The sequence below is a fragment of the Mytilus trossulus genome, chromosome 14 (assembly GCF_036588685.1).
Source record: "Mytilus trossulus isolate FHL-02 chromosome 14, PNRI_Mtr1.1.1.hap1, whole genome shotgun sequence".
Classification (NCBI taxonomy): Eukaryota; Metazoa; Mollusca; class Bivalvia; order Mytilida; family Mytilidae; genus Mytilus; species Mytilus trossulus.
Window position 1 is genome coordinate 38352667 of NC_086386.1, and position 27603 is coordinate 38380269.

Below are 27603 nucleotides of genomic sequence, written 5' to 3' on the forward strand. Positions count from 1 at the left end.
GGTACAAACTTTCCTATTTATGGAATTTAAAAAGAAAGAAAATATTGTTTGAATTTCAAATTTTATTTTGATAATAATTATTTATCACGTTATGAACATTTCAAAAGAACAATAACTATTGTCGACTTGTGGTATTTTATTGATCAGTATTATCTGACAAGGTCTAGAAGTGTAGTTTACATGATATAGCTATTTATACTTCTAATTTTGACTGTTTAATGAATTGCGTATTGGCTTATCGCCCTTTAAGGAGGTAGACCTTGTTAAAAGGAAATAACTCTTAAAATCATCAGTACGTTTGTGTCAACCATTTTCATTAATATATTCTAAGCTTCTATGTTACATAGATTATTTTCAATCTGTTTCAGGTAAATGCTTAAAATACGTTGATGAAACTTGACTTTTACAAACACATTACTGATGTAAAGAGTTATCTCCCTGAACCAATGTCTACCACCTTAAGCTTGCATGGATTTTGGTTATTTTTGTTGTAACCGCAAATCTTTGTTTTACTTAATTGAACTACAATTATATGAAAGACATCGATGATGCATATAAAATATAATACAAGTTAAAATAATATATGTTTCATATACGTACTGGATTATTTATATTAGAAGTGTATGAACATTTGTATGGTTTAGTTTAAACAAAGTATATTATATGTTATGCATAAATATATTGAAAAAAACGAATCGAATGAAACAACTGATTGTTATAGTAATTACCTAAATTGTTAAATCAATTCTGCTCAATTGTTACGAATTTTTATTATAAATAAAATACTAGCACAATTTCTCTGTGTTGAGTGTTATGTTTCAACTGATTGTTGTTTTGGTGTCATGTTGAACGCCAACTTAATGTTCTTGCATTGATAAAGTGTTATCCTACATCAACGTTGTACTATATGTTTATTACTTTATAATTAATTAGCCTAGAAAATCTAGCGTTGCCGTCATGTATTTGCCAGTACTCACTTCTCTCGCTACAACATCTAATTCAGTTCCATTGTAATGAAGAGTTACGTTTACTTTGTTTTCATTTCTATTAAAATCTGTCAGATTAATAACTAATGATCCTAATTCAAAACAAGTGTCTTCAGTTACAAAGTGAGGTTTGGGATCAGTTGATGCAAACACCTCCAGAATCGCCAATCTTTCGCCTTGTACAGCTTGATACACAGCTTCTTTTCGTGGTTTTCCTATTTCGGCCTTTTCACCAATTTGCAAATGAATGTCAAATATATCATCACATATAGCATTTCCTTTAATTATTTGTCTTTTTCTCACCGGATGAACACCTGGAACGTACGGTACTGTAATCGCAATACCGTATGTATACCTACAAATTCTTGAAGATATAGCTTGAGGATCATGGCCAAATAAAACAGCACCTTTAAGAACACTAAGAGAACAATCATCCGGATTCACAATGCGCATATCTGGAAAGTTCAACCGCATTGCTTCTTTTACAACATGGGATTCAGAAAACCCACCAACTAACAAGATTGTTTTAATGTCTAAAAGATCCTGTTTATGAAGCAGACCATGGATATGATTTACAATACATGACAGTGAGCTATCAAAGAAGGTGTAAAATTGTTTTGGTACTATCATCATTTTGTCTCTTTTCAGTTCCACTGTATGTTTCATAGTTGAATTTTGAACACTTTCCGCAATAGTCATTGAATTTATTTCATAAAATAGTTCATGTAGACAAACGGGAATTTTAAGTGCAACAGCTAATGTCTGTTTTGGTTCAAAAACTCGCTTTTTTACTTCAAAATCCAACGATAGTTCCAACATTTCATTAGGATATTTTCTATATGCTTTTTCCATTACTTGTTGACCAAAGAGCCTAAACAAAAAAAGCTGGAACTCGCTATCAACAGTCGTGCCTCCCCATCTACCTCCGGTGGCTTGATACAGTTCTTGTAGAGTGCCATCATTGTGTACTTTATGTGCCGTTATATCAACTGTTCCACCTGGATTAATGGTTTAATGTTTAACGTTTATACATATAAATCAATTAGCATCGCATGTAGTTGCTGTTAAGCTCGCTTTAGTTTTCCCTCTCCGATCAGATTTTAAACATGTTTTTACACCGTATATACTTTTTAATCGTTTATTATTTATTAAGTTTATTCATACATAAAACGTAGAAAGAATTCTTATAACTTTACTTGCATGAACTTTGAATATTTGTCGGTGTTATAAAATTCAAAATGGTTAAAAGTTGCATTTAAACTTTCTCCTTACTAAAGGTTAAAATTAACCAAAAAGGTGAAGGAAAATTACAAAAAAAAAATCGAAGAAGTAATTTGAATCTACTATACAATCTTAAAAACTTAAAATATTTAGAATGACACAGTTCAATCCACCATTTTTTTTATAAGAAAGCGCCTGTAGCAAGTCGGGAATATGACAGTTGTGATTCATTCGTTAGGTGGGTTTGAGCTTTTGATTTTGCCACTTTATCAGGAACTTTCCTTATTGAATTTTTCTCGGAGTTCAGTATGATTGTGGTTTTACTTTTCAATATGAAACGACCCAACCTATCTGATTATTAGTTCCAACATTTTCTCAATCTAGACAATCAACTACTGAATAGACTTTTATGGTAAAAACTGTTTCCGGGAAACAATAATCACGTTTAGAGTTGCAATCATTTAGTATTCAATATAATAAATGCATTACAAAGACCTTCATCTTGATTTAAAAATGATAAATTATACCTCCAAGATCAATCAACAGATATTTGCTTCCTTTCCGTATAGCGGCTTGTGAATTTCCGTGTACGGCATGCTGGAATGTTTTACAGAATAGAGACGCTGCTTCAGGCTCCAGGGCAAGAGTAAGACTTTTACTCGGAATACTAGCCTACAATTATATATAATAAACAAAATCATCAACTTTTAATAATGAGAAATAGACAGAAAAAAAAACCTTTAAGATAAATGGCAGATGATTCAATATTAGAAGAGAAATTGTAATGTATTTTTAATTCTTTATTTATTCAAAGAGGATTGCCAACAGCCAGAGGCTACGTGTGGGTCTCCTCATATTTTGCATATTTGCGCCTATTCCAAGTCAGTAGCCTCTGGCCTTTGTTTGTCTTGTATGTTTTATATAATAGTTCATTTATATATTTTGGATTTTAAAGTGACGTCTATTTTCACTGAACTAGTACACAACTTTATTTTCGGGGCCAGCTGAAAACCACCTCCGGTTGAAGGATTTTATCGCTGCATTGCAGATCCATTGTAAGGTTTTCCTACATTGACGAGTGTGCTGTCGAAAGGTATAGCTTGCGAAGTAATATCCAGTCTCAATAATAAATATAAACAAGTAAGTTTGTGCAACTGAAAGATGATCTTACTTCTGCGGCTGCTTTTCTCATAAACTGTTTTGCTTTGTCACTCCATATAGCAGGCACTGTTAAAACCCAATGTATCATATCTTCTCCAACAATTGACGAACTGTCGTGGCCTTTCAATCGATCAAGAAGGTGGTTCTTTAAGTAACTGGTAACTAAACCAAAAACGTCAATGGCATACATATCTTTCCCGTGTATGTCGGGTATTCTGGTTTTGTAGTTAAGATCCTATATCGGTGAAATACAAGTAATGTCAGTTTATGTATCAATGTAGCTAGTTAATGTGGTAGGTACCCAACACTTTCACTAAAATTAATTTGGCTCGTTTAATTTTCATAAAATTTTGAAAATGTATTTACTTTGACCCTTTAACAAAAATATAAAAATATTCAAAAATTTTGCACAACCGTTTTGTCAGAAAAATTACACTGGATATATAGCAGTTTGACAAACACCAATTTTGATCATTGAGAAGCTTAATATTCCCTTTACAACACAACGTAATTAAAACGTTTAGCTGACTTTACAGAGTTATCTCCCTGTAGTGTTAGGTACCACCTTAAGCGAGTACTATAGCAGTATATTTCATTTTAATAGTATTTCATAGAGTTAACATATAAATTTTATCTGTTAATGAAAATGAACTCTTGCTGTCTTAATTTTTTATTTAAAGTTAATTTGTGGTTAAGTTCATGAATAGCAAAGACATCTAGCATATATAAAATACCAAATTAATAAAAAAAGAAATTGAAAGATCATCCAACAAAAAATAACCTCAGTTAACACCATATACCTACAGGAGTCATACAAACTGTTTAAACTATTTGCACGATTATTTATTTATACTAGAACACACCCGTGGTATCGCGGGTCCGTGACTGAATTAAAGTATATAACTATACGCAAGCCTTATTTTAGTATTAGTTTTTTTATCTGATAAAGTTATGCCGATTATACGATACACAGTTTTCTCTGCTTTCAAATCTTTTTGTTTGAACCCGTCGATTTTAGTATTCGTACTGTTATCTTAGAAAGTCTAAACTGGTTAAAATTTGACAATTTAGTAGTTTCAACCCTATGGATACGACCCGTGTATATTAATCCTGAATACACCGTTTGGTGGTGCGCCTGTCAGATGCGGAACGTACAAATAAGGTAATCGGTAATTGGATATACTATTGGTATCGGTATCGGACTCGATCCGGAACTTCTTTATTATTGGCAATATTAATTACGCGGAAAACAAAAGGGCCTGGAGTTGTGTAATTTTTAATCTACACCTTTGTACTATATAAGTTATATATAAAGTCCAATTCTTTAATTCGTCGTTTTACCGTGATGACGGCTGACAAATTGGACCCCGTAATTTTAGTATTATAGATTTTCCCCAATTATCTGCGCAGTATCGCTAACTCTCAAACGCATTGAACATCAATATATATATAAGAATAAAGATAAGAAGACGTTGTATGCATATGATTGACAATGAGACAACTCTAATCCAGAGATTAAATGACGGAAATGTTAGCAATAGTAGGTCCCTGTTTGGCAAAACCCATACCACATAACAAGCTATAAAAGCCCCGACATAACAAAATATTGGAAAAAAAACAAAGGAGAAGACCAACAATTTATATACAAAATAATCTACGGAAAACGGAAATCTAATAGCATGTACAGCAACAAACGACAACTACTGATTAGCATGTTCTTGACTTGGGACAGGCACATCCATAATGTAGTAAATGTTGTCTGATAGAGTTGTTTTTCAACTTTCCGCTTTTAAGTCTTTATCTTTAGATTGTTTGATCTGCACAAAAATTGGTACCGTTTATGATATTAGTGTTGTTGTTTTTTGGTATATTGATTTGAAAATATAAACAACCTACCTGTTTATTATATAAGATAAGTTTAAACTTATTAAAGTAAAAGTAATCACTTTCACGCGAATTTTCAACCAGATTGGCATACATTAGCTGGGCTTCATATCCAAATGCTACGACCTGTTTTCCTGGGCCGATCAAAATAGCAGATGGCGCCTTTGCTGATAGACCACTATTATGTGCCCACATGTTCGTGGATATCTTAAGTTTGTCAACCAGATAATCATGACGAAAAGAAAACGCATATCCAGAAAATGTAGTTCCAATGTCTATCGCTGCTACAAAAACTCTTTCTGGTGTTGACCGCTGAAAATATGATATGTGGATGATCAAATGTTTGTAAATTAAATACATGCAATACAAACTTCTAGTTCAGATATCTAGTCTTGGTAGGTAAAATGGTCTATTATCGTTTTTTTTAATAGTGTATTGTACTAGAGGAACACACTTGTTTATTTTTCTTCAAAACGCTATAACCTAAATGTTCAAACCTCAAAAGATATAAATTAACAGTTACGATTGTGCATCTTTTTCCTAGAATTAGCATTTCTATTTGAACGCACATGCAAAAATTGTTTCGTGGTAATTTATATAAAATAAAATGCATTATGTTTACTAGTACACTTTTTAAATCAAATTAAATCCCACAATCTAAAAGAAGAAAAATAAAGCTTTTTCAAAGTTACTGCAAATATCAAAAATATTATGGAATTATTAGCCTTTTTGGCTACCGATTTATTTTAGGGACCCATTTTTTTTTCAATAATTGCATTTTTTATCGCTTTGTCTGGTTAATTTTGCAATAAGTAATTATTGAATACTTCTGTACATACTGTGAAGTTCTCTGGTGTGAACATGGAAGGACGCTGAGTTTGAACACCTCTTATTGTTCTACGCCCATCATTGTCCTGCAAAAAAATCATCAACAAATAAAAAAATATATTCAAATTCAGCCACTTTTCACGAACAAAATATTTCAGCTCAATGTTTCTTAGGATAAGCCCTTTTTCGAACATTTCGTCAATTTGCTTGTTTCAATGTCTCCGTTGTCTCACTCATGTTCATAGAAAATCAGTCACCTTTCACAATTCATATAGAAGATGGGCGAACGATACCAGAGGGACATTCAAACTCATAGTTCGAAAATAATCTGACAACGCCATGTGAAAATAAAAATGACAAAAAACAAACAATAATACACAAGACACAACATAGAAAACTAAAGATGTGCGTTGCGCTTGATTTATTTATCAGTATTTGAGTTGAATTTTCTTCGATATTTGAATTTATGGAATTGTTTTTGTTTTTATTATGTTGACTTTGAATGTACATTGACAAAATGGAAGAAAAATTCGGGTTTTTTTCTACGTCATTCTTTTTTCCTTCTTGACAAGGGGCTTCGGTGACCGAGTATGACTTTGACACAAGGTCATTTTGTCATGTACGTAACCATGACTAATTATTATATTACAGACTCCCGTTTGATGTATAACAACTCACCCGTCCTATACCTGATGTCAGGGTATTACTTGGTAGATTTAGGTGTATAACAACTTACCCGTCCTCTACCTGATGTCAGGGTATTACTGGGTAGATTTAGGTGTATAACAACTTACCATTCCTCTACCTGATGTCAGGGTATTACTTGGTAGATTTAGGTGTATAACATCTTACCCGTCCTCTACCTGAAGTCAGGGTATTACTGGGTAGATTAAGGTGTATAACAACTTACCATTCCTCTACCTGATGTCAGGGTATAACTGGGTAGATTTAGGTCTATAAAAACTTACCCGTCCTCTCCCTGATGTCAGGATATTACTGGGTAGATTTACGTGTATAACAACTTACCCGTCCTCTACCTGATGTCAGGGTATTACTGGGTAGATTTAGGTCATGTAATGAGTACGGCGGTGGAGACGATGGCTGTTTAACCTGGTCAAGGTCTAAATACACATGTTGTTGAGGTGGCTCTACTATGTATTCATATTGCTAAATGAAATGATAAAATGAAAATATTATTTCAAGTTGTTTGATATTAACAAATAATAAGTTATATGTTGCAAATGAATTTAACAAATACCTTATTAATTGTTTAACAATCGCATGGTAAAATACCGAAACAAAACAAACCATGTAGACTACATCAGAACACTTTCAATCAGATTTATGTTTACAAAAGAAACTTATATATCTTATGATTTGTGAATTTAAGTTTCTTTTTCAGTATACCTACAGTTATCTGTAATAATCATGTGTATTCAAATTCAATAATATATTTCAAAAACGACTTTTCAATCTTTATATTTAAAACTTCAAAATACAATTCTGTTTCCCTACAGAATCAGGCCATTAGTCTACAAGGAAATTAATTTGAACGTTATTGCTCTAAATCCACCATAGCCACATTTTCCCCCTTTAATTAAGATGTATTTTTTCATACGTTAGTGTAATTTCACCATGCGGTTAATGGATTGAAATAAATCATCTTAAAAGTGTATTACATGCATACGCAACGGCAACGGCAACGGCGTAAGTTTATTTTCTCATACAACTTACATGTGCTGGTCCATGTTGTCGGTTCCTTGGTGGTAATGGTGGTGGCCTGGCACTAGTTTGGTCTGTTGATTCTACATCACAACAGTTTCCCATGACTTGGTTTACAGTACCAAAGTATATGAATTAATGTCTTGGTCTTCCTTGATAAATAAGGAAAATTAAACATTTTCTAATTGCATGATTATGTTATAAATTTGTTTCCATCTTGCGACCAGGAATTAGCTACATATTCATGTCAGATGCTTTGTTCAGTGCAGTCGGTTGGTTAAAAGCCTTTACCAATTTCATTACTTGTCAATGAATCTTGCAAATATTTTGATTGAAGAATAGCAATGAAATCAAAATACCTCGGGTAAAAAACTTTCCACTTTGTTTTTTCTTGGCTTTCTTTTAAAAGAATGATTTTCTGTGTGGTCTGCAGTTTCATAATAGTTATCAAAGGTACCAGGATTATAATTTATGTTCATTTGTAGCGTGCACAGTTATCTTATGTTAAAGTTTGTCGGGCAGTCATTTCCTGATCATGCTGCATTATTGCCGATGAATTGAATTTTTACATCACTCATTGTATAAAGAACATTTTCTTTATACTTTTCTTCCCACCGAATGATGTGAATGTCTTTATATTGTGTTAACTCCTTGATAATGTAGAGTTGTAGTGTGTAAGACATGTTTACATCTGCCATGTAGTCACTTTCTGTTTGGTAAAAGTTTGAAATATTCTAACATTTCCTTGTGCAGGATATTTAAAAATTTTGTCTTAATTTCTCTTGCGGAAAAGGGTTTTATATATACTCTACTGATTGATAATTTACAGTTGTAGGGGGGTAGTAAGTTTTGAAGCTACGGTGCAGTCACGTCCTATCATAGAACGACTTCGTCGATTTTTTTCTGGGCTTTTATGGAATGTAACGATTTTTAATTAGGCGTGCATTTTGAAATTGATAACTGTTCACGTGTAAGCAATTTTATATTAGTCAGATTTTTTTTTAAAATCTACCATACAGTTACTTCCTGTTTGTCGATAGTCTGAAAATTGTCAATATTCATCGTACAAAGATTTGTTTTGGTCAAAGTGATCTTGGCTTTGATGTTTTAGGGAATGTACAATTTTTCTTGAGTATTTAAATATATTACCGCCATAACGCCATCAACTGCTTATGCAATGCAGAGATGTTAGTCCAGATGCAGTATTGGTCTTTATAACCAAAGACAATAAACTATGTTTTACTAAGTAATTTAAAATAAAAATATATAAATTATAATTGAATTTAAAGAAATAAAATGTATACGTTATTTCTAAAATTTGTACATTATATTATGATAACTTACCAACGTTTCTTTTAAGATATTATCAACTGCATGAAATCGTATTTGATTTTAAACTTTTAAAAATATTCTGATAACCCATAATATTTATACTAGACTATGCATATTTGTATTATGTAAAACTGTGCAGTGTGTTATCTATTTTTGTAACCTTTAACATGTACATGTATCGATAAACTGCATGAATGTAGGTAACAGTAAAGAAAATGATTTAATTGGAATGTGTCGTACTATAGAAACTCAAATATGAACCAATATGTGATGTTCTACAACAAAAGAAAACACTAATTTATGTTCTTTTGTATTCCTTTTGATATTACAATGATAACATTGGACCTTTTGGTAAAACGTTTGATTGCTACTCCAATGTGAACATAGAATAATATAAAGGGACATAAACGCTACATCGAATATTGTGGCAAGTCCACTCTTCGGATAAACTCATAGCTTTAATAAGATTAAATGCAAACAGTGGGAAATAAAAAAAAAAATAATGATAACGAAACTTTGTCTTTAAATGGTGTGTTTGAAAGGAAATACTATTTAGTAGTGAGCGTCAATTGGATATCAGTTCACCTATATGCACAATACAACAGGATAGTTTTATCATCTTGTCATGTATAATAGATTTTTTTGATTTTTTTAATTATTTTTTTTTAATTTTCTACCTTTATTTTTTTATTTATTAAAACTTGAAATTTCGGAACAACTCTAAATAGATTATGATAACAATGGCTCCGACATTTGCAACTCATGTCATTGTGCCCTTTGAAAATGTCTAAAACTGAAAATCAGATCAGTTTTGAACTGTTTAGCTCGGTTGCTTTAACGTTATCTTGTGATCTGGGACAATTTTTAAACGCTTCCAAGTGGCATAAGGGGCTCGCCAACTGGAGTCAAATTAAAGGAAATGACGGCTCCAGCCTAAAGGTTAGACACAATGAGATACGTTCTTTCTGAAATAGTTTTTACTCCTCAAAACTCTTAAGCCGGTAGTGAAGTTGTAATAAATCAATAACCGTATAGGTCTTTCATATAAAAGCTGATCCGGCACATTTTTGTCCTTATGTGTTTGGTATCCTTCAATAAAAATTTCTAGTATACAAAATTGATGGGAAATTGGGGTTATGTAGGTCTAACAAACAAATAGTATTTATACCTTTTTTCGTTGAAAGTCTTTTGTTCATATTCCTACGTCAATATAAAAAATCGAAAGAAATTACCTTTTACTATGTTTGACAGACTTATTTCTTCTTTTGTTGTGCTGTTGCGCCGCTATCCCAGATGATAGGGAATCATCGGGTTTAGCGCTCTAAAACATGTTTTTGAACCTTGTCACTTCTGTATGTAGCGTTGTCCCAAGTCAGAGGCTTGTAGTTCAAGGATTATCGGTAACTTAATTAGTTCACGTCGGTCTTGCAAGGGCTGTATAGCCAGTCAAGGTCGTTAAAAACTTCCATCATCGTGTCAGTCGTATTTATTTTTTGTAAATTGGTATGTTATAAGTTCGTTAGAGTTCTCGTTAGAGTTCTCGTTTGAGTTGTTATACCGTGACATTTTCATGTCGGGGGACCTTTTATAGCCAACAATATATATGCGATAAGGTTTTTGTTCTTCATTAATTAATGTTTTGTTGCCTGTTATTGCTTATATTTACTTCATATAGCCTCTTGTGGATAGTTGTCTCATTTTGGAATAAAACCCCGCGATATCCCTATTTTTAAGTTACATATGTACGGTAAAAATAATAAACTAATATGCTCACATGAAACGTTTTGTTTAGTAGATGTAAAGAAAGTAACGACTGATGGCAATGCATATTCCATAAAAAATTAAATTGTCATACTGAACTTAGACAGGAAATTACTTGACTGATAATTTACTGTTTTGATTTCTAACCTTCAGCATTTACTTGAGGCACAAAAAACGCGAAATCGTTTCGAAAAATCAATTTTCAACGGTAGTCCAGAAAAAACAAACAACAAAAAAGCTTAACTTGAATACAACCATTGTCCAATTTAAGTTATGAATTACTTCTTAGATGTACTTAATAGACATAAAACATTAGACATAAAGCTTAATTTAAAGTCGGTATATGCAATACAAAAACAAACATTATGAAGAGCTTTTAAAACCGACAGAGAACAATAAACAGACAAAAACACACATAGCAAATCATGCTCACATTAATTAAACAAAGAAAGCAAAAATTCATAGACCATTTCAAAAGATAAATACATACTGAAGTATGTACTTATGAGTGAAAAAAAAACCCACAAAAGTAAAAATAAAAACAGTAAAGATAAAAAAATAATTTTGCTATGCTGAAAACAAAGCATTTATCAAAAATAATGAACAGAATTAACTGGTTTTGCAAGCAAAACATTGGCATGAGTTGCAAGACCAAATTGGAAACATGTGACATGATATTCATTTCTTGTTGAGGAACAAACTTTTTTCTTAAAAGTAATGTTATGGCTTGCCGGTTAGAATTTCTGAATGACAATTTAATATGAACTTGCTTTAGAAACTGTTTTTTTTTTACTGTTATTCCTATAACTTCAGTTAAAGCTTTTGTTTAATTACTCTTTCACTATATATATAGCTATTGCTACCTGAGTACATCTTGTAATTGAATGCTCCATATAGGCTTATACATGCAAACTGACAGCTGATCTTTGAAAACAAAAAAATAAAAATGCTTCAAAGATTTTTTTATATTCATATTTGACATGTACTAATGTGAAATCGCGATTTAATCGGGGGAATATGATGTTACGTAACCCTGAAGTCAAAACCATTTTTTTCTACTTTCTGTTGGTTTTCTGTTTGCTGTTTTTACTAGGCTGCACCATTTCCAGTAATCATAATATCCTTCCACTTTCCTTGAATAGAATTTCCAAAAGGATGGAAGATTTATTTTAAATCTATATATATGTTTTCAATTTAGACTTGTATATATAATCAAATTTTAAAGGTTTGAACGTAGTTTTCAATTTAGACTTGGATATATATATATATAATTGAAACTAAGTTCACACCTATGATTGCGTTGGATGAAACCGCGATTTTTATACGTGTACATGTAGACAAATTTCGTTGTAAAAGGGTCTAAAAACAGCACAAACAACATTTTCCAAAAGACCAAAAAAAGTGGAAAAGTATATTTAAACAAAACGCATTTGACTTACAGGTCGAAATACATATGTATGTTTCAATTCAGCATTAACTTTTCAGTAATCAAACAGAAAAAAATTGGTTCCCAAAAAATTTCAGAAAAGTGGACTATTCAGTTATTTCCCTAGATCTTTTTGGCCTCCCACTAAATGAGAAATAAAATTAAAATTCAGATGAATATATAATTTCCAGGTCTGCCAAAAGACCCCAAAATAGCCCCATTTAAATGAAAACTAATCTACACAGAATACAGAAGAAAAAAAGAATTAATTTAATTATGTTTCATTTTTTTAAAATACAATTCATCAGAATTTTAATTTTTTTCACAAATGTGGCTAGTATGTATAAGTGCCACAGAAATATTGATGATATTCAATAAGTACTTTCTGCTTTATTTCAACCTGGGAACAGTATATCTAACGTTAATATATATGTTCCTGTTTCAACTAAAAGAAAAGAACTACATTTTCAAAAACATTGTTATCTAAGGTTTGTATAGGTACTGAACTAGAATGGGGCGATTTAGAAAATGAGGCAAGTTAGTGAAAAAAGTGAGGCGATTTTCACAGCAAAAGATTAGAAAATTTGCATATTAAGAAGCGTTAATTTTGTTTTATTATGACGATTCTTACTTTTTCCGGACTTTGTACCGAAATTGTTTTTTGTTTTACTGTACTTGTTCTCGTAGCTTACGAGAAAAAACGAGATAGCCACGATTAACAGGTTCCCTGTCCTTTAGCTCCTTGGCTCTGTGGCAAGAGATAACCAGCATAAGCTGACGACTACTTCCGTTTTCACCCGGCAGAAAAAATGAACACAGTTTTATCCAGATTGAACACAATCTTTGCCTTCACACTTAGTGTGATGGCAGGGCTTACATTTTGTTGCTTTTTAACAACATTTTTTAACGACCACAAGGCACCAGTTTATTTAGGAACAGGAAGAGTTATAGTGTTAGTGTCAAATTTACAAATTATTTCACCGTGGAAGAAAAATCCATATGTTGAAGTTGTATACGTTTGCGTGTCTTAGAAATTCCTGCTCCATCAAAAAAGATGTGTTCTATTTTAAATCTAAGCTTCCCATGAACAGAGAGAAAATATTTGTTTTGTACTCGTGTCAAACACTGGGTACATTGTATTTTGTAGTCAATATATATGAATAATTTTATGAAGCCTTGTAAGGGTACTTTATTTGTTTGCTTTAATGCCTTACAGCGCAAATGAAATAGCCTCCACCTATATAACATAAAGGTACTTATAGTCGCGGTCACGTAAAATTGGCACCATGTTTTTTGTCAAAATTTTCTTAAATATCGACTGCGTTTACAGAGAAGCTGTACCCAAGTATGTCAACCATTATTATTTTGTCTAAAAACTGTACATTTGGCTCAACTGTCTTTTGGCATGTGTTAATCTCCATCAGATGTTTCCATTGCACTATTGTTTTTGGGTTAAATATAACTTTCTTATTGGTGTTTATTTAGCAATCTATGAGTTAGAATGATCTGCTACTTTGGGGTTCTTGTTTTTCTACAATGTTTGTGATTGCTACCATTTATCTTGAGAAGTGTCTTGTTTCAGTACATAAAATTCATATATTGAATGATAATTCAAATAAAAAATGTATATGTTGCGAAAATGTTTGATCCTTATTCCAATATTTCTTTTACTTACAGGAAGAATGTACCAGATTACAGTGCTGGAAGAGAGAAGAATGACTTGGGATTTGTTGTTTTTGATATGCAAGCAGATATCCTTTAAAAATAGCAAATTCATGACAAAGTTACAGAAATCAAATTAATTTTTAATCAATGATCTCTTTAATAATAGTGCAAAGACTACTGCTACATGTATTTTGTGGCTGCATTGGCTAGAAAAAAAGTTAACACTTATAAGATCGAGTGAGCTCGTTATATCAACTACACAATAATACAAATTAATATAAAAAAGTCGGGTAAACAACACATCATTAAACATATAATACACAGTGATGCATCATGATTCATGGTATTAAAGTCTTTATTACTCAAACATGCCAAATGTACGATCAAAGATAGTACATGTAAAAAAAAGTTAAAGAAATGAATAAAGTTTCAAATACAATATGGAGATTAAAAACATGCTCTTGTAAAGAATATTAGTGAATGATGACATGGAATGCTAGATTGTAGACAGTGATACTGTTGGCTTTTTTCTAAACCACCTCTACCCTTTTTTTTTTTTATTATTAATGGGAAATTATGCGTAATTGTCATCAAATTGGAAATTTTAGAATAAACCATGAATTTGACTGAAACTTCAATTTACAGACCCCATTTCAAGAGTCAAACCCTGCTTTGAAATTAGACCCCTTTTTTGTCAGTGATGATACATAACCAGACCCTCAAATATGCACATATTGTAATTTTAGGCATGAAAAAAAGTATAAATGAGTGTTTTTCAGTATGAATTCATGCACAATTACTACTGAAACTGCACTGTTTGGGAAAAAAGTTGTCTTTTTGGGAATATTTTAAGCCATTTTTTTCTTCAAATTGGGATTTTCCTCCAGGGGAAACAGCCTTTATTCTCCATTAATATAAGGCAAACAAAATCACTGGTAGAGTACAAGTATTTGACACCTTTTGGGTTCTAAGATTTTTGTCAATAGAATGAAATTATAAGAATAAATTATGAACGACAACGACAAGTAGTTTTTATTTTAATCAATAAACTTGGCTAATTTTTCACATATCTCACACTAACTTGAAGTTGTTGAGTTGAATTTAATTAACTCTTAGATGATATTCATGATATTATTATGGGTAAAAGAAGTCTCCCTTTTGGTTTTAAATTTTTTTATTTAGAGTTTCTTTATTTTACCATAGATTTAAGTCAATTTGTTCACATGCATGTATTGCTCACTTAATAACTGGAGTATGCTTGGATTGAATAACTAAAAGATTAATGCTGTTATTGGGAATGATTCAATGCAACTCTCTATTAATTTTGAATATTAACTGTATGTTTTTTTTTTTTTTAGAGTTACAAGACTTTCAACTGTCCCCTTAAAGTAATTTTCACATTCTGTTTACTTGAAACTTTGCAAGTAATTCTCATGGTCTGTTTACTTAAAACTTTGCACAGAATTAGTGAAGACAATTTTTTTTTTCTAAATTTCTGCAATTTTTTATTCTAGAGTTATTGGACTTTACCCATCAGATTTAAGCTATTTTTTCATATGTTATGCACTTCATTTTAGTTCTAGTATGCTATTATTGAATTTCTAAAAAAACAACCTACTGAGTACTGCATTTTGTGTACATAGGATTGAATAATAGAGACTCCCTTCCCTTTTTGTAACTTTTCTAGTCTGATTTTCCAGAGTGAGTTATAGAACTTTAAATAGTCCTTATTAGGCTTACTCATATGCCTTTTTGGTATCCTATTTCAACCTTTTCTACATGGCTATTTTACTGACTAATGATTAAAAATCTTTTAAACACTCCATTTTATTCTTGCAACAATTTCAATGTGCAAAAGAAGGGGTCACATCCTGGTGTAGCTGTTTGTCAGTATCATTGAGTATATAATTTCTTCTTTGTGTATTGGTTACATTTGAGTAATGAGGACTTTCCTAAATAATCATAAGTATACAAATGAATATGACTATTTGCAAAACAGTTGTTGGCATGACACGGGTTATGTTCTTCTCATATATGTTATGATGGTATGATACTAAACCCCTAACTGGAAGGATTGTGCCTGATGTTCATATGATGAAATCATAATCTTTCAGTCAGTTTAATTGAAGTCTGGAGCTGGCATGTCAGTTAACTGCTAGTGGTCTGTTGTTATTTATGTATTATTGTCATTTTGTTTATTTTCTTTGGTTACATCTTCTGACATCAGACTCAGACTTCTCTTGAAATGAATTTTAATGTGCATATTGTTATGCTTTTACTTTTCTACATTGGTTAGAGGTATAGGGGGAGGGTTGAGATCTCACAAACATGTTTAACCCCGGCGCATTTTTGCGCCTGTCCCAAGTCAGGAGCCTCTGGCCTTTGTTAGTCTTGTATTATTTTAATTTTAGTTTCTTGTGTACAATTTGGAAATTAGTATGGCGTTCATTATCACTGAACTTGTGTATATTTGTTTGGGGGCCAGCTGAGGGACGCCTCCGGGTGCGGGAATTTCACGCTACATTGAAGACCTGTTGGTGACCTTCTGCTGTTGTTTTTTTATTTGGTCGGGTTGTTGTCTCTTTGACACATTCCCCATTTCCATCCTCAATTTTATTAGTTCAGTATGCAAATTGTTTAAAAAAGTATCAGAATAAAATAATTGAATATGCCCTGGTTCTGTTTACAAATGAATATGGATTATCTAAGAAATAAATCACATATCATAGACATCATAATGGATATATATTTTTCCTTAACATGCTGTACATCTGTCCAAAATATTTAACTGGAATGTCAAACAGCTGTTTCTATATTTGACTGCTGAGTATGAATCCAAAGCTCATGTAAGTATTTATAGTGCACAACATATTCATGTGTTATTCATAGATAATGTATGACAAATAAATTCTAAGCTTAGTATAACTTACTTGCACAATCTGACTAGAATCATTAAGAATTGGAACTTTAATTTATTAGTTTGATACTTATGTTTTTTTTTAAAACTGTTTTGACTGGCTGCAATTAAAGCCCTCAAGGTTGGAATACTCTTTAAACAATATCACATAAAACAACAATATAAATCAAATATGCGCATCATCGGATAGAAATTGACCTTATGATACATGCACTGGTACCTGTGTAAAGTTAGTAAGATTGTGTTTGATTTTCAAACATTTAAAAAATGAAATATGAGATTAATTTTGGTCTCTTGCATAGAAATTGTTTCAACATAATATAAACAGATATATTGATAGTCAGTTTTTATCCTATGCAGCTCGTATGTAGAATATAATAAATACATGATTTAGATGTGCAGAAAAACTTGAAATTGTTACTATCATTCATGATTCACTTTTAAGTTTTAAGACATTAAATTCCAATGAGCTTCTTATTGTTTTAAGGTGATCAAGCAAATGTGTTAATTGCAAGCAGTATATTTTCAATAAATTTTAAACAACATGAATAATGTCATATATGGTATTTTCCTTGCAGGTTTTGAATCAAGTGGTTATTTGGGATAAGATAATTAAGAGGGGAGAGAACTCTTTGTTGGACTACAGAAGTAGCAATACTAAATACTATTTCTGGGATTACGGAAATGGTCTCAAGTAAGTAGTTAACTTAGAAATACCAGATTTAACATTTTGTAAAAGTTGACCATGAACTTCAACTTTATTAAAGTATTAAAAGACAACAATTATTATCGGTTCTTTAATTGGGTGATACCAATATCCACAATTATGTGTTAATTTAAAGTAAAACTGTGACAATATCTTCAACTTATTGTAACCCTTCTTGATCCTTCTCCTTTAGAGATAATTTACAACGAGATCCAATTTAAGAATAACAGAGAATCCATATGTAGGTAAAACCTTAGACTGAAAAAGTGAAAGCAACTATATATGATATTATATTGATATTACCTAATTGAAAGTGGAGAAAAAAGAAGCAAACAGAAATATAATTTATAACTTGCATATGATGTAAATGTACAAATTAGTGATCACAATGGCAATGGTAAGGTTGTTTAATTTCAAATGGTATTAAATTAGAATATTTGTTCATGGACACCCCAACCCCTTTCATGTATTGGTCACTATTTAAAGAATAGAGAAATACAGAAATCAGCATTCAAACAGACAAACAATTAACATACAGGTGATTTCCAATATAACATGAAAAACTAAATGAAACAAATAACACTAAAACATGAAACTTATTTCCATTTTTATAATTTTCTCTTATCAAAAAGTACTGCAGGATTAACACAACTTTTACTAAAAAATAAAGCGTAAAGTTAACATTTTGTAGGTAATGTAGGTTAAATTAGAGAAATAAAGAAAGTTGTGAATCATAACAGAGCTCCAGATAAGCTGCGTATTTGCGTGATCATGCAATACAAATATTAGAAAACCCAATGCAATTGTCCATTGCAGGGTTCAACAACCCAATTAATTCAACGGAAAACCCAATTATATGCCAAAACCATGAGTTCTCAACCCTTTTATTGACTACCATTTGCGTTATTTACCCTTATCTGTTTAAAGTCGTCGCGTAAACTATTTTTATAATATTTATAATTGGAAATTTCCTGTCGTTCTAAATATAGATCCCTGCATCAAGTACCTGAAATGGGTCCCTGTTTGAGTTTTCCCTTGCTCAATAGGCACACATGTTTTTGTAAACATCGATCTTCTCTGCGTTTATCATGTAGTCATAATTTTTTCCATTGCTCGGGATTTATCATAACATACATTGAATTAAAACGAAAGTGAATGTCCGGTAAAAATATTTAAGAGAAGCATGTTTTCGGCTTCTTTTGAAAAGCTGAGGGAAAGTTATGATGATAACAAGACTCATCCAGTGTTTTAAGGAAGCGTCCATCAAATGCACGGACGTGTGTATGTTCCATAACGAGAACATTTGCTAATAAACACGGGGTTTCATCAAAATCGAAATCAGTTGAAAAAAGTGAAAGGCCAAATCAATTATGAAATGATAAAGCATCAGAAACCAAAAGTTCTAAATAAAAGACAACTAAACCCAGATTTATGTAAATTGAATAAAACAAAATCATTCAAGTATAATTAGAGTTTATATACTATTTTTTATTAATTTTACTGTTAATTAATGAATACATACCATGCACACAGGCACTGCATGGTCTCAGAATTTATTATATGAAGGTATAAGACGAGTGCCTGTGAATTCACATATGTGTTTTTGTGAGAAAATACAAAACTGGCAAAAGGTTTGAAACGGGACACAATTTAAACCTACAATTGCTCCTCAGTGAATAAACCAAATAAAACAGCTAACCCTAACCATAATCTCAAACCAAATAAAACAGCTAAACAAAGAAAGAAACATATTTAAGATGGAAAACAATTGGGGTTGATATTGCCTAAATATTCAATATTGTGTCGATGAAAAACCCAATTCATTAAGGAGCTCGGTGGTGAAAAACCCAATTTGATATTAACCTGAGGGGTGAATTGGAATTGATAATGCAATTAAAAAACTTTATCACCCAATTATATAAGAAAATGGTGGGTAAAAACCCCAATTTGTGAATTCTTATCTGGAGCTTTGTCATAATGAGGGGAACTATATGGCTGAAAATCACAAGTTGGATTGAATTATCAGTTTTATGTTTACTTTAACCTTTAAATTTACTCTGCTTGTAAGGATCCATTAAAGATAAATGAAATAATTTTGTAGATATAGGAAGATGTGGTGTGAGTGCCAATGAGACAACTCTCCATCCAAATAACAATTAAAAAAAAAGGTAAACCATTGTTTTTAAAGTGAGACATTTTATTTAAATGTGGTTTTATTATAATGATTAAAATAAAGTAATAGTTTGCTTTTACTTTTTTTTCCAGGGGAAATAAAAATGTAACCTTGACCTTATCCTGGAATGTCATACCAAACGCTGGAACATTACCAAAGGTTATGGGTGAAGGACAGCATAGAGTGAAATTCCCAGATGAGTACCAGTCGTCCAAATATTAACCAACGAAAGACACAGAAACAAATGCAATCTCATTTATTGTATGGTGCTAGGAATTACCACCATTGTTTAGCAACGGACAGAATTTTCCAATGAATATTTTTTACTATAAATCAAATAGTTTCACTTTGACTGGAATAGGATGAATGTCTATAAAATCATTTGATTTTACTAAATTTAAGCAAATTTGAAATAACTGAGTATTTATAGTTATTAAAATATTGAAAATTGCTGGTTTTTTTTTAACTTCTTTTTTTGGCAATAAACATAGAAATTAAAACTGAACCCATTGAAAGATGAAAATTATTGTGCAATAAGGATAAAAAAATAATTAAAATTCTCATTAATTTTATATTTCATATATTAAAATTTATAAAGTTAACTAGAGATGTTTGTTATTAGGCACAAGAAAACAAAATTAAGTAAAAAGTAAGAGGTTAAATTTGCTGAGCTCAATGATAGTACAGTATACACCTTATCGCTATTTAGTCCATTCCTGGAAAAACAGTCATTTATACAACTTCCTGTTTAGGTCATGCAGGCCGACAATGGAGGTCATCAGCAGTGAGCTGAGGGAGGAAAAACTTTAAAAAGTGATCATCAAGAAACTTTGATATAGTATGATCCACTTTTTTCGAAATTAAAATTAAAGTAAAAAAAATATTTTGTTCGAAGTATTTACGGTAGTTTAAACAGGTCTCATTAAAAAGTATCATGCATGGTGAATTGTTTAAACAGGGTCCCAGATAGCTTCAACTGGATGAAAAAGTTGTGTAATTCTAGAACTTATCCGGAATGGAATAAATAGCGATTAGGTGTATTGCTAAGTATTTGTAAAGTGGACATTGAGAAATCCTCATATTTAAGGTTATAGTTGGCAAATTAAGACTATAGCTTTTCTGTAGCTTTATTAAAGTAACAAAGTCTGACTGAGGATAGACTAATTAAAGAAAACCTTTATATGATGATTTAAATAGAATGTGGCTTAAATATGAGAAAATAGAATGTGGTTTAAATATGAGAAAAATAGAATGTGGTTTAAATATGAGAAACTGTTTTTCCTTTTTTTTATTTGTTCGTGTTAATTGTTGTCTGTATAAAATTTACAAGAGATATGATGTTAACATACTTTTATGTCAAATGAAAATACTATTGTGGATTTATCTATTGGGTACCAGCTTATGAGAATACTTTATGTCAATTTTTCATCAAATAAGATGCAAATAGTCTTTAGGGATTTTTTATTGTTTGGTACATATTTGTGATTAAACCATAACCCACCCAAATAAATACCTAATAATAATATGAATTCATAGTTTATACACTTGATCAGTCTATATATGCTTTTAATTTGTTGGTTGGATTATAAGTGGGTATGTGAGTTCATTTAAAATGCCTTTATTCATTCTTTGATATGATTGTAATGATTGAAAGTTACACAAGTTTGTCATTGTTGATATATCTGTGTTAGAAAACTTGTTTTTCATGGTTAATATTGATTTATAATATTAGTTTTCATTTGGAAACACCAATTCTTCATGTATGTTGAAAGGAGTTTTTGTGCATTTAGAATAAGCAACTGCAAACCATTGTAAATTCATTTACCATTGAGTACCATCTGATTTTGATTAGAATATATCTTATTTGAAAGCTGAGTTGTTAAACTGATTTTAAAACAAATTCATAATTTTGTATATTAGTTATTATAGTGCTAGCTATTTATATTAACACATTTTTCATGCACCTATGCTTGGTATTGTTGAGAGATATTATGAATGTAAATGATTTGTTTGTTAACAAACACATAGTACTGTGGATTGATCAGTATTTGTGGGATGAACATTTTTATGAATTTTCGAGGAACTGTTTAACAACAAGCTTAAATGTTCAAAGAAATGTGAATATACCTTAATGTTTTATGCATACTTTGGCAAGAAAACATAATCAAGTATCCACTGAACTGCAATTTTTTCCAAAATCTACAAAAAATGGTATCCACATATAATTGAATGAACCCACAAGATATGTCAGTGAGCTAGAAATATTTAAATAAGAGTACAATTTGATAGTTAAAGTCTTTTTGTTAAGAATGTTAAAGTATAGAATAATGAGTGAGAGGGATTCCTTCAAAATACACACAATATTCAAGGATTTTACCCAGTCCTTTAAAAGATCATTATTGATATCATGTTCATGTATAATTGTGTAATTGTGGTTTAAGTGCCAGTCTTTGTAAGAATCAGGCAATTTAGGTAAAAATCAAAACATGATCAGAAAAAACCCACCGAGCTAATCATTCTATTTGATACTAACCATCATCCTGAGTTGAAAATTATTAGTCTTTCGTTTGTGTGTGTCTGGTAATATCAAATAACTCGGTTAGAATATTGGTTAGAATGATAGCAAATCACAGAGTCCCCCCTTATTTGTTAATTTCTAGTGCATTTCAACCAAATTGTATCTTCTATTACCAGAACAGAAAATAGAAATGAATGTTATTTTTGTGCATAACTACATATTATGAACTGAAATCAATGTCAAATTGGGTGGGTTTTTTTGGTCATGTTTTCATCACTGCCTGATTCTTAGCCAGACTTGCACTTAAGTATGATGTCAGGTGAAGGTGTGATGTTCTCATTTGAGATTCATGTTATAATTTCTGATGCACTCATTACATTGAAAGTTCTGAAAAATACATTGTGTCTAGTGAAACAAAAATATTTGTTTTTTTTAGTTTTGTTTATCAAGAGAACATTAGGGACAAAACATTCATTTTCATTCACTCTGAAGTTTTATTTAAAAAAAAAACTGGAAACTTTTACATTAGAACTAAATATATATCTTTAAACTTACTGTCTGTATTTTAATATTGATTCAGGAACTTCTTTGTAAACTGCAGTATTTTTCTCTTAACTGTATTTCAAAGTAACAAGTTTGTAAATTGCAAATATTTGTTTAAAAGAGTATTTAAATTATCTTAATTGAATAAAGAAAAATCTGTTTATTAGAAATGAATAATAAAAAATAAAAATAAAATGTCATTTTATTTATTGTTCAATCACACTGTCAACATTTTAAGCTTACCTGACCTAAAAGTTCCAATTGAGTTCACAAACTTGGTATCTGTCTTTAATAGGTCGTAGTCTGTTTACTTTTCCAAAAATCTTCTCCACTGAAACTAATGGCCAAATGAAACCAACTAGGCCTTAATTATCCTTAGGGTATCCAGTTAATTAAAGATGGCCACCATTGCTAAAATTAGAACATGGGAGTACAATGTGGTTTTTTGCTTATAACCCTGAAAGTAAAGCAAAAAGAGGAAATCTGACATTGGTGGAAGTATTCATCAGGTCATGTATCTGCCCATGAATTATCAAACGCATCAGATAACCTGTTGTTGGCTTGTTCCTCAATTGATTATTTTAAGGAAACACATTTAGAAAATCCAAAGCTAGGATGCAGACTTCAGCTGTCCCCTAAACAAATATGTGTACAATTTCAGTGATAATGGCCATAAACTCATTCGGAACTCCAAAACATATACATGAGTTATAATTAGAAATAAAACAAGACAAACAAAGGCTCCTGAATTGAAACGGGTTCAAAAATGCTGCAGGATTAAGCATTTTCGTGAGGTCTCAATCCTCCCCCTGTTCCTCTAGCCAATGAAGATTAAACAAACACACAACAAAACACATAATTAAAACTCATTTAAAAGAAGTATCGAGTCAGATGTCAGAATAGGTAACAAATGGATGAGTTCAGTTAGTTTCAACTGGAATGTCAATCATTGAAAAACATTTTTATGGTTGAAAAATCAAGGATTTTTCATCTGAATGATATCGTTTTTAGAGAACCGAGCGTGCACTGATTTATATCTTGTTTTGAGAACATGGTCTTCCAATTAGTGTTCTCCTCGATAAAGTTGTTTATGCTTCTGACACGTAGTGTTTGTTGTTAGTACCAGATCTGATTAGTAAAACGTTATTTACTGGTTGTCCCAAGTTCAAATTGATTGTATCACACACATGTTAAAATACACCAAGTTGAAATAGTGTGTGTTCAAGGCAAGAATTCTTCAGTGTAGTATTCCTTAGTTTCCTGCCTTATTTGATTTTCGTTTAGTATCAGTGTCTATGGATATAATTTTAAAGGAGAATGAAACGTTCTTCAGACTGTCGTACATGAAATGTGTATCGTCATATAAGAAAGTAAACTATAAGACTTAGTATAAAACCTTGATTCAGTGGTGGATCTAGAATTTTTCTTAAAAGGGGACCCGCTAACTGCCTAGGAGAGTTTCCGCTCCAGTCATGCTTCAGCGAATCCTTGTATTATCAACAATTGTTTTCAAAGCCCCTTCCCTAAATCCTCCCCGGGCATCATATCTTGTAATGCAGTCATCTTATGTAACGAAGTTGCAGTAATTGCATAGTCCGCTATAAAAGACCCATGAAAACGTTGTAAACGAGAAAACATACTGCCTTGTGTATGTAATTTTTTACAAAATAATGAATAAAAAATCAACAAGTACGTGTATGTAAAACAGCACTAAACTACAACCACTGAATCACAGGTGCTTGACTTGGAAATGCCACAAACATAACTTTGCTGCAGTAAACATTTTAGCGTGCGCCAAACCCTCCCATAACATTAAACAGTTGTGTAAAAGTACAACAAAAACGATATAAACAGTCAAAGAAAAACATAACTGTGCAATCCAAGATACATGTATCGACATATTGTTGATCCATGAATGTGACTGATATGAATATAACAATAATATTTACTTTGCTTTTAATTTACTGAAAACAAAATCAGAATAATGTCTGTCTGAAAGAACTTAGTTGGCCTTGACCTGTTAGTCATGGATCTATAAAAATGTTTAAACGTTTATTATGTGATACGTATAGTAAAACATTTTTTTTAAATATTTCAAACACGACACCAATGGTCAGTATTTTTTTTTTATTGTTGACAAAATCAACAAAATCCAAAAATTGGCAGTCAATAAAACCTGAAAATAATTAAAAGTTAGACATTATCAACCAACGGAATGAATGGGAAACAACTGCCCTATGTCTGATTTGGTACATGCATGTTTCTGAATGATATGGTTGGTATAACATAGTTTTATAGCTAGCCAAATTTCCCTCTTGTACTAGTGTGACTTCGGTTATATTTACAAGATTGGATAAACACAACCATGACCACTAGCAGATATGCATTGTGTAAGTCTTCACTATAAAATAATTAAGTTCTTTTAGCCAAAACTGTGTAAATCACAGACATACAGAACAAATGACAAAAAAATAAATAAAAATGATACACACCTTAGTTTTTCGAAAAATTCAAAGTTTTGTTATCAGGAAATTTATAAAAATGATCACATTATTGATATTCATGTCAACACCGAAGTGTTGACTTTACTGTGCTGGTGATACCATAGGGGACGAAATGTCCACCAGCAGTGGCATCGACCCAGGGGTGTAAATATTTATCAAAGGTACCAGGATTATAATTTAGTACGCCAGACGCGCGTTTCGTCAACATAAGACTTATCAGTGACGCTAATATCAAAATATTTATAAAGCCAAACAAGTACAAAGTCTAAGAGCATTAAGGATTCAAAGTTCCAAAAAGTTGTGTCAAATACGGCTAAGGTAATCTATGCCTGGGATAAGAAAATCCTAAGCTTTTCGAAAGATTCAAAGTTTTGTTAACAGGTACTGGGCTGGTGATACCCTTGGGGACGGAACGTCCACCAGCAGTGGCATCGACCCAGTGGTGTAAATAGTTATCAAAGGTACCAGGATTATAATTTAGTACGCCAGACGCGTTGACAAAAATCACTAAAGATCATGCCTGATACATGAAGACATTTAGTATGTACTTACTTTATTCAGGTACAGTTTGAATCAGCTTTTAATTATATTAAAAAATGTCGTAAAATATAATGTGAATTGTTCTAAAAAAGATTCTAGAATAGTATGGACAGATATGTTCTTCACAATAACTTAGAACCAATTTGAACAGTTAGACTAGAGCTAGAAAATATATATAAATATTTTTGTTTCTAGAACAGATTGTCGCTTGTTCCTGTATATATATTATATTTGCTTTCCGTTCATTGATCTGAACATAAATCAGGGCGTCCGTTTCTCTGCTTGCACTGTATTAAATATCACCTACTGATGAATCTTCTATCAGATATATGTAGATTCAATGAGAAGATTGTTGCTTGTTTATATATTATATATGTGCAGACATTTTCATTAAATATTTAAATTGTATATATATGCATAGATTTTCATTAAGTACTAGTATTTACAGTGATAATCTTTTAAATGTCGTCATTATATGAATATCAAGCACAATATCTCCGCTTGAGGTGCAGTACTATACCATTAAAAAATATACGACGAGAACATAACCCGTAACAACTGGTTTTTAGATACATGTGTTATTTTCCGATGCAAAAACCATATATTAAGTGAATTAATATTAAAGCATGAAAATATGAACATTTGATATTTTGTACTTTGTCTTGTGGTAATACAATGTAAATACTTAATAAAAATGTATGCAATTTCCAATGTCGAATTCCTTGAAAAATACAGCGACAAAATAATCTCCTCATTATGCAACGATATATATCATTATATGCTGCAATGGGTCATTCCAATTAATATCTGATAATGGGAGATGGATGGTCCTTTCTGAGGGGTGTAAAATTTATGCATCTTAGGGGTGAAATTTTGGGTTTTTTCATCTGACAGGTACTCTTTTACGCAACAATTTCTGAGGGTCTTGCAACAGTAAATAATTAAAAATAATTACATCTTAGGGGTTACAAAAATACCTATTTCATATCTTAGGGGTGGTTTGGAATGTAGACAGTTTCGTAGTATGCATTACCTGGTATTGGATTTAAAATTATGATGGGTACAATTCTTGCAGTAAAAAATCTGATAGGTCGATTTTTCCCATGAAAGCCCATCCACCTAATATGAACAGAAACTCTACATCTGATAGGTCTTAACTTATAGATCTGATAGGTAGGTTTCCATAATGTGTTTTTTTCTGATAGGTCTGAACGATAATCTCCCCATCTATCCCCACCTGTCAGAAATTAACTGGAATGACCCAATAAGTTTCTTGAATATTAAGATGCACATTGTAGCTTTTGTTAATTTATAAAAAAAAACATGCTTAGTCCATTTCTGTGTCTGTTACATTTTAATGTTGTGTCGTTGTTCTCCTCTTATATTTAATGCGTTTCCCTCAGATTTAGTTTGTTACCACTATTTAGTTTTTTGTCCATGGATTTATGAGTTTTGAACAGCGGTATACTACTGGTGCCTTTATTTGTTATAACTTGTAACAAATATGTCTGTCAATTGCTCTTTCGGTTTTTAAATTAAAAGAATTGGAGTTAAAAATTTACCAAGCCCGGTATTATTCTATAATGATTCACTAATAAATTTCTGATATTGATAATTTTTCGAATGGGGGATACATTTGTAGTTTGGAGAATACATTTGTACCAAATAAGTGAAAAAGAAGCGTGCAATCAGGAAGTGTGTCCGAAAATATGTATG

At 31.4% G+C, this 27603-nt stretch overlaps 2 protein-coding genes across 2 annotated transcripts; one reads left to right on the plus strand and one right to left on the minus strand.

Annotated features, from left to right (window-relative positions):
* Window positions 1-888: 888 nt before the first annotated feature.
* Window positions 889-7205, minus strand: LOC134697724 (heat shock 70 kDa protein 12B-like). Its single transcript, XM_063560007.1, has 6 exons — window positions 7107-7205; window positions 6092-6166; window positions 5265-5564; window positions 3379-3603; window positions 2735-2879; window positions 889-1984 (listed from the first exon to the last, which is right to left on the minus strand). Exons 2-6 carry the CDS (start codon window positions 6113-6115, stop codon window positions 930-932), a joined length of 1749 nt encoding a protein of 582 aa, XP_063416077.1. The 5' UTR covers window positions 6116-6166; window positions 7107-7205; the 3' UTR covers window positions 889-929.
* A 5825-nt stretch (window positions 7206-13030) lies between these two features.
* On the plus strand, window positions 13031-20104 carry LOC134697224 (signal peptidase complex subunit 3-like). Its single transcript, XM_063559358.1, has 5 exons — window positions 13031-13273; window positions 13999-14072; window positions 16756-16832; window positions 17482-17597; window positions 19875-20104. The coding sequence occupies exons 1-5, from the start codon at window positions 13131-13133 to the stop codon at window positions 20002-20004; spliced, it is 540 nt and encodes a 179-aa protein (XP_063415428.1). The 5' UTR covers window positions 13031-13130; the 3' UTR covers window positions 20005-20104.
* The last annotated feature ends 7499 nt before the right edge of the window (window positions 20105-27603 follow it).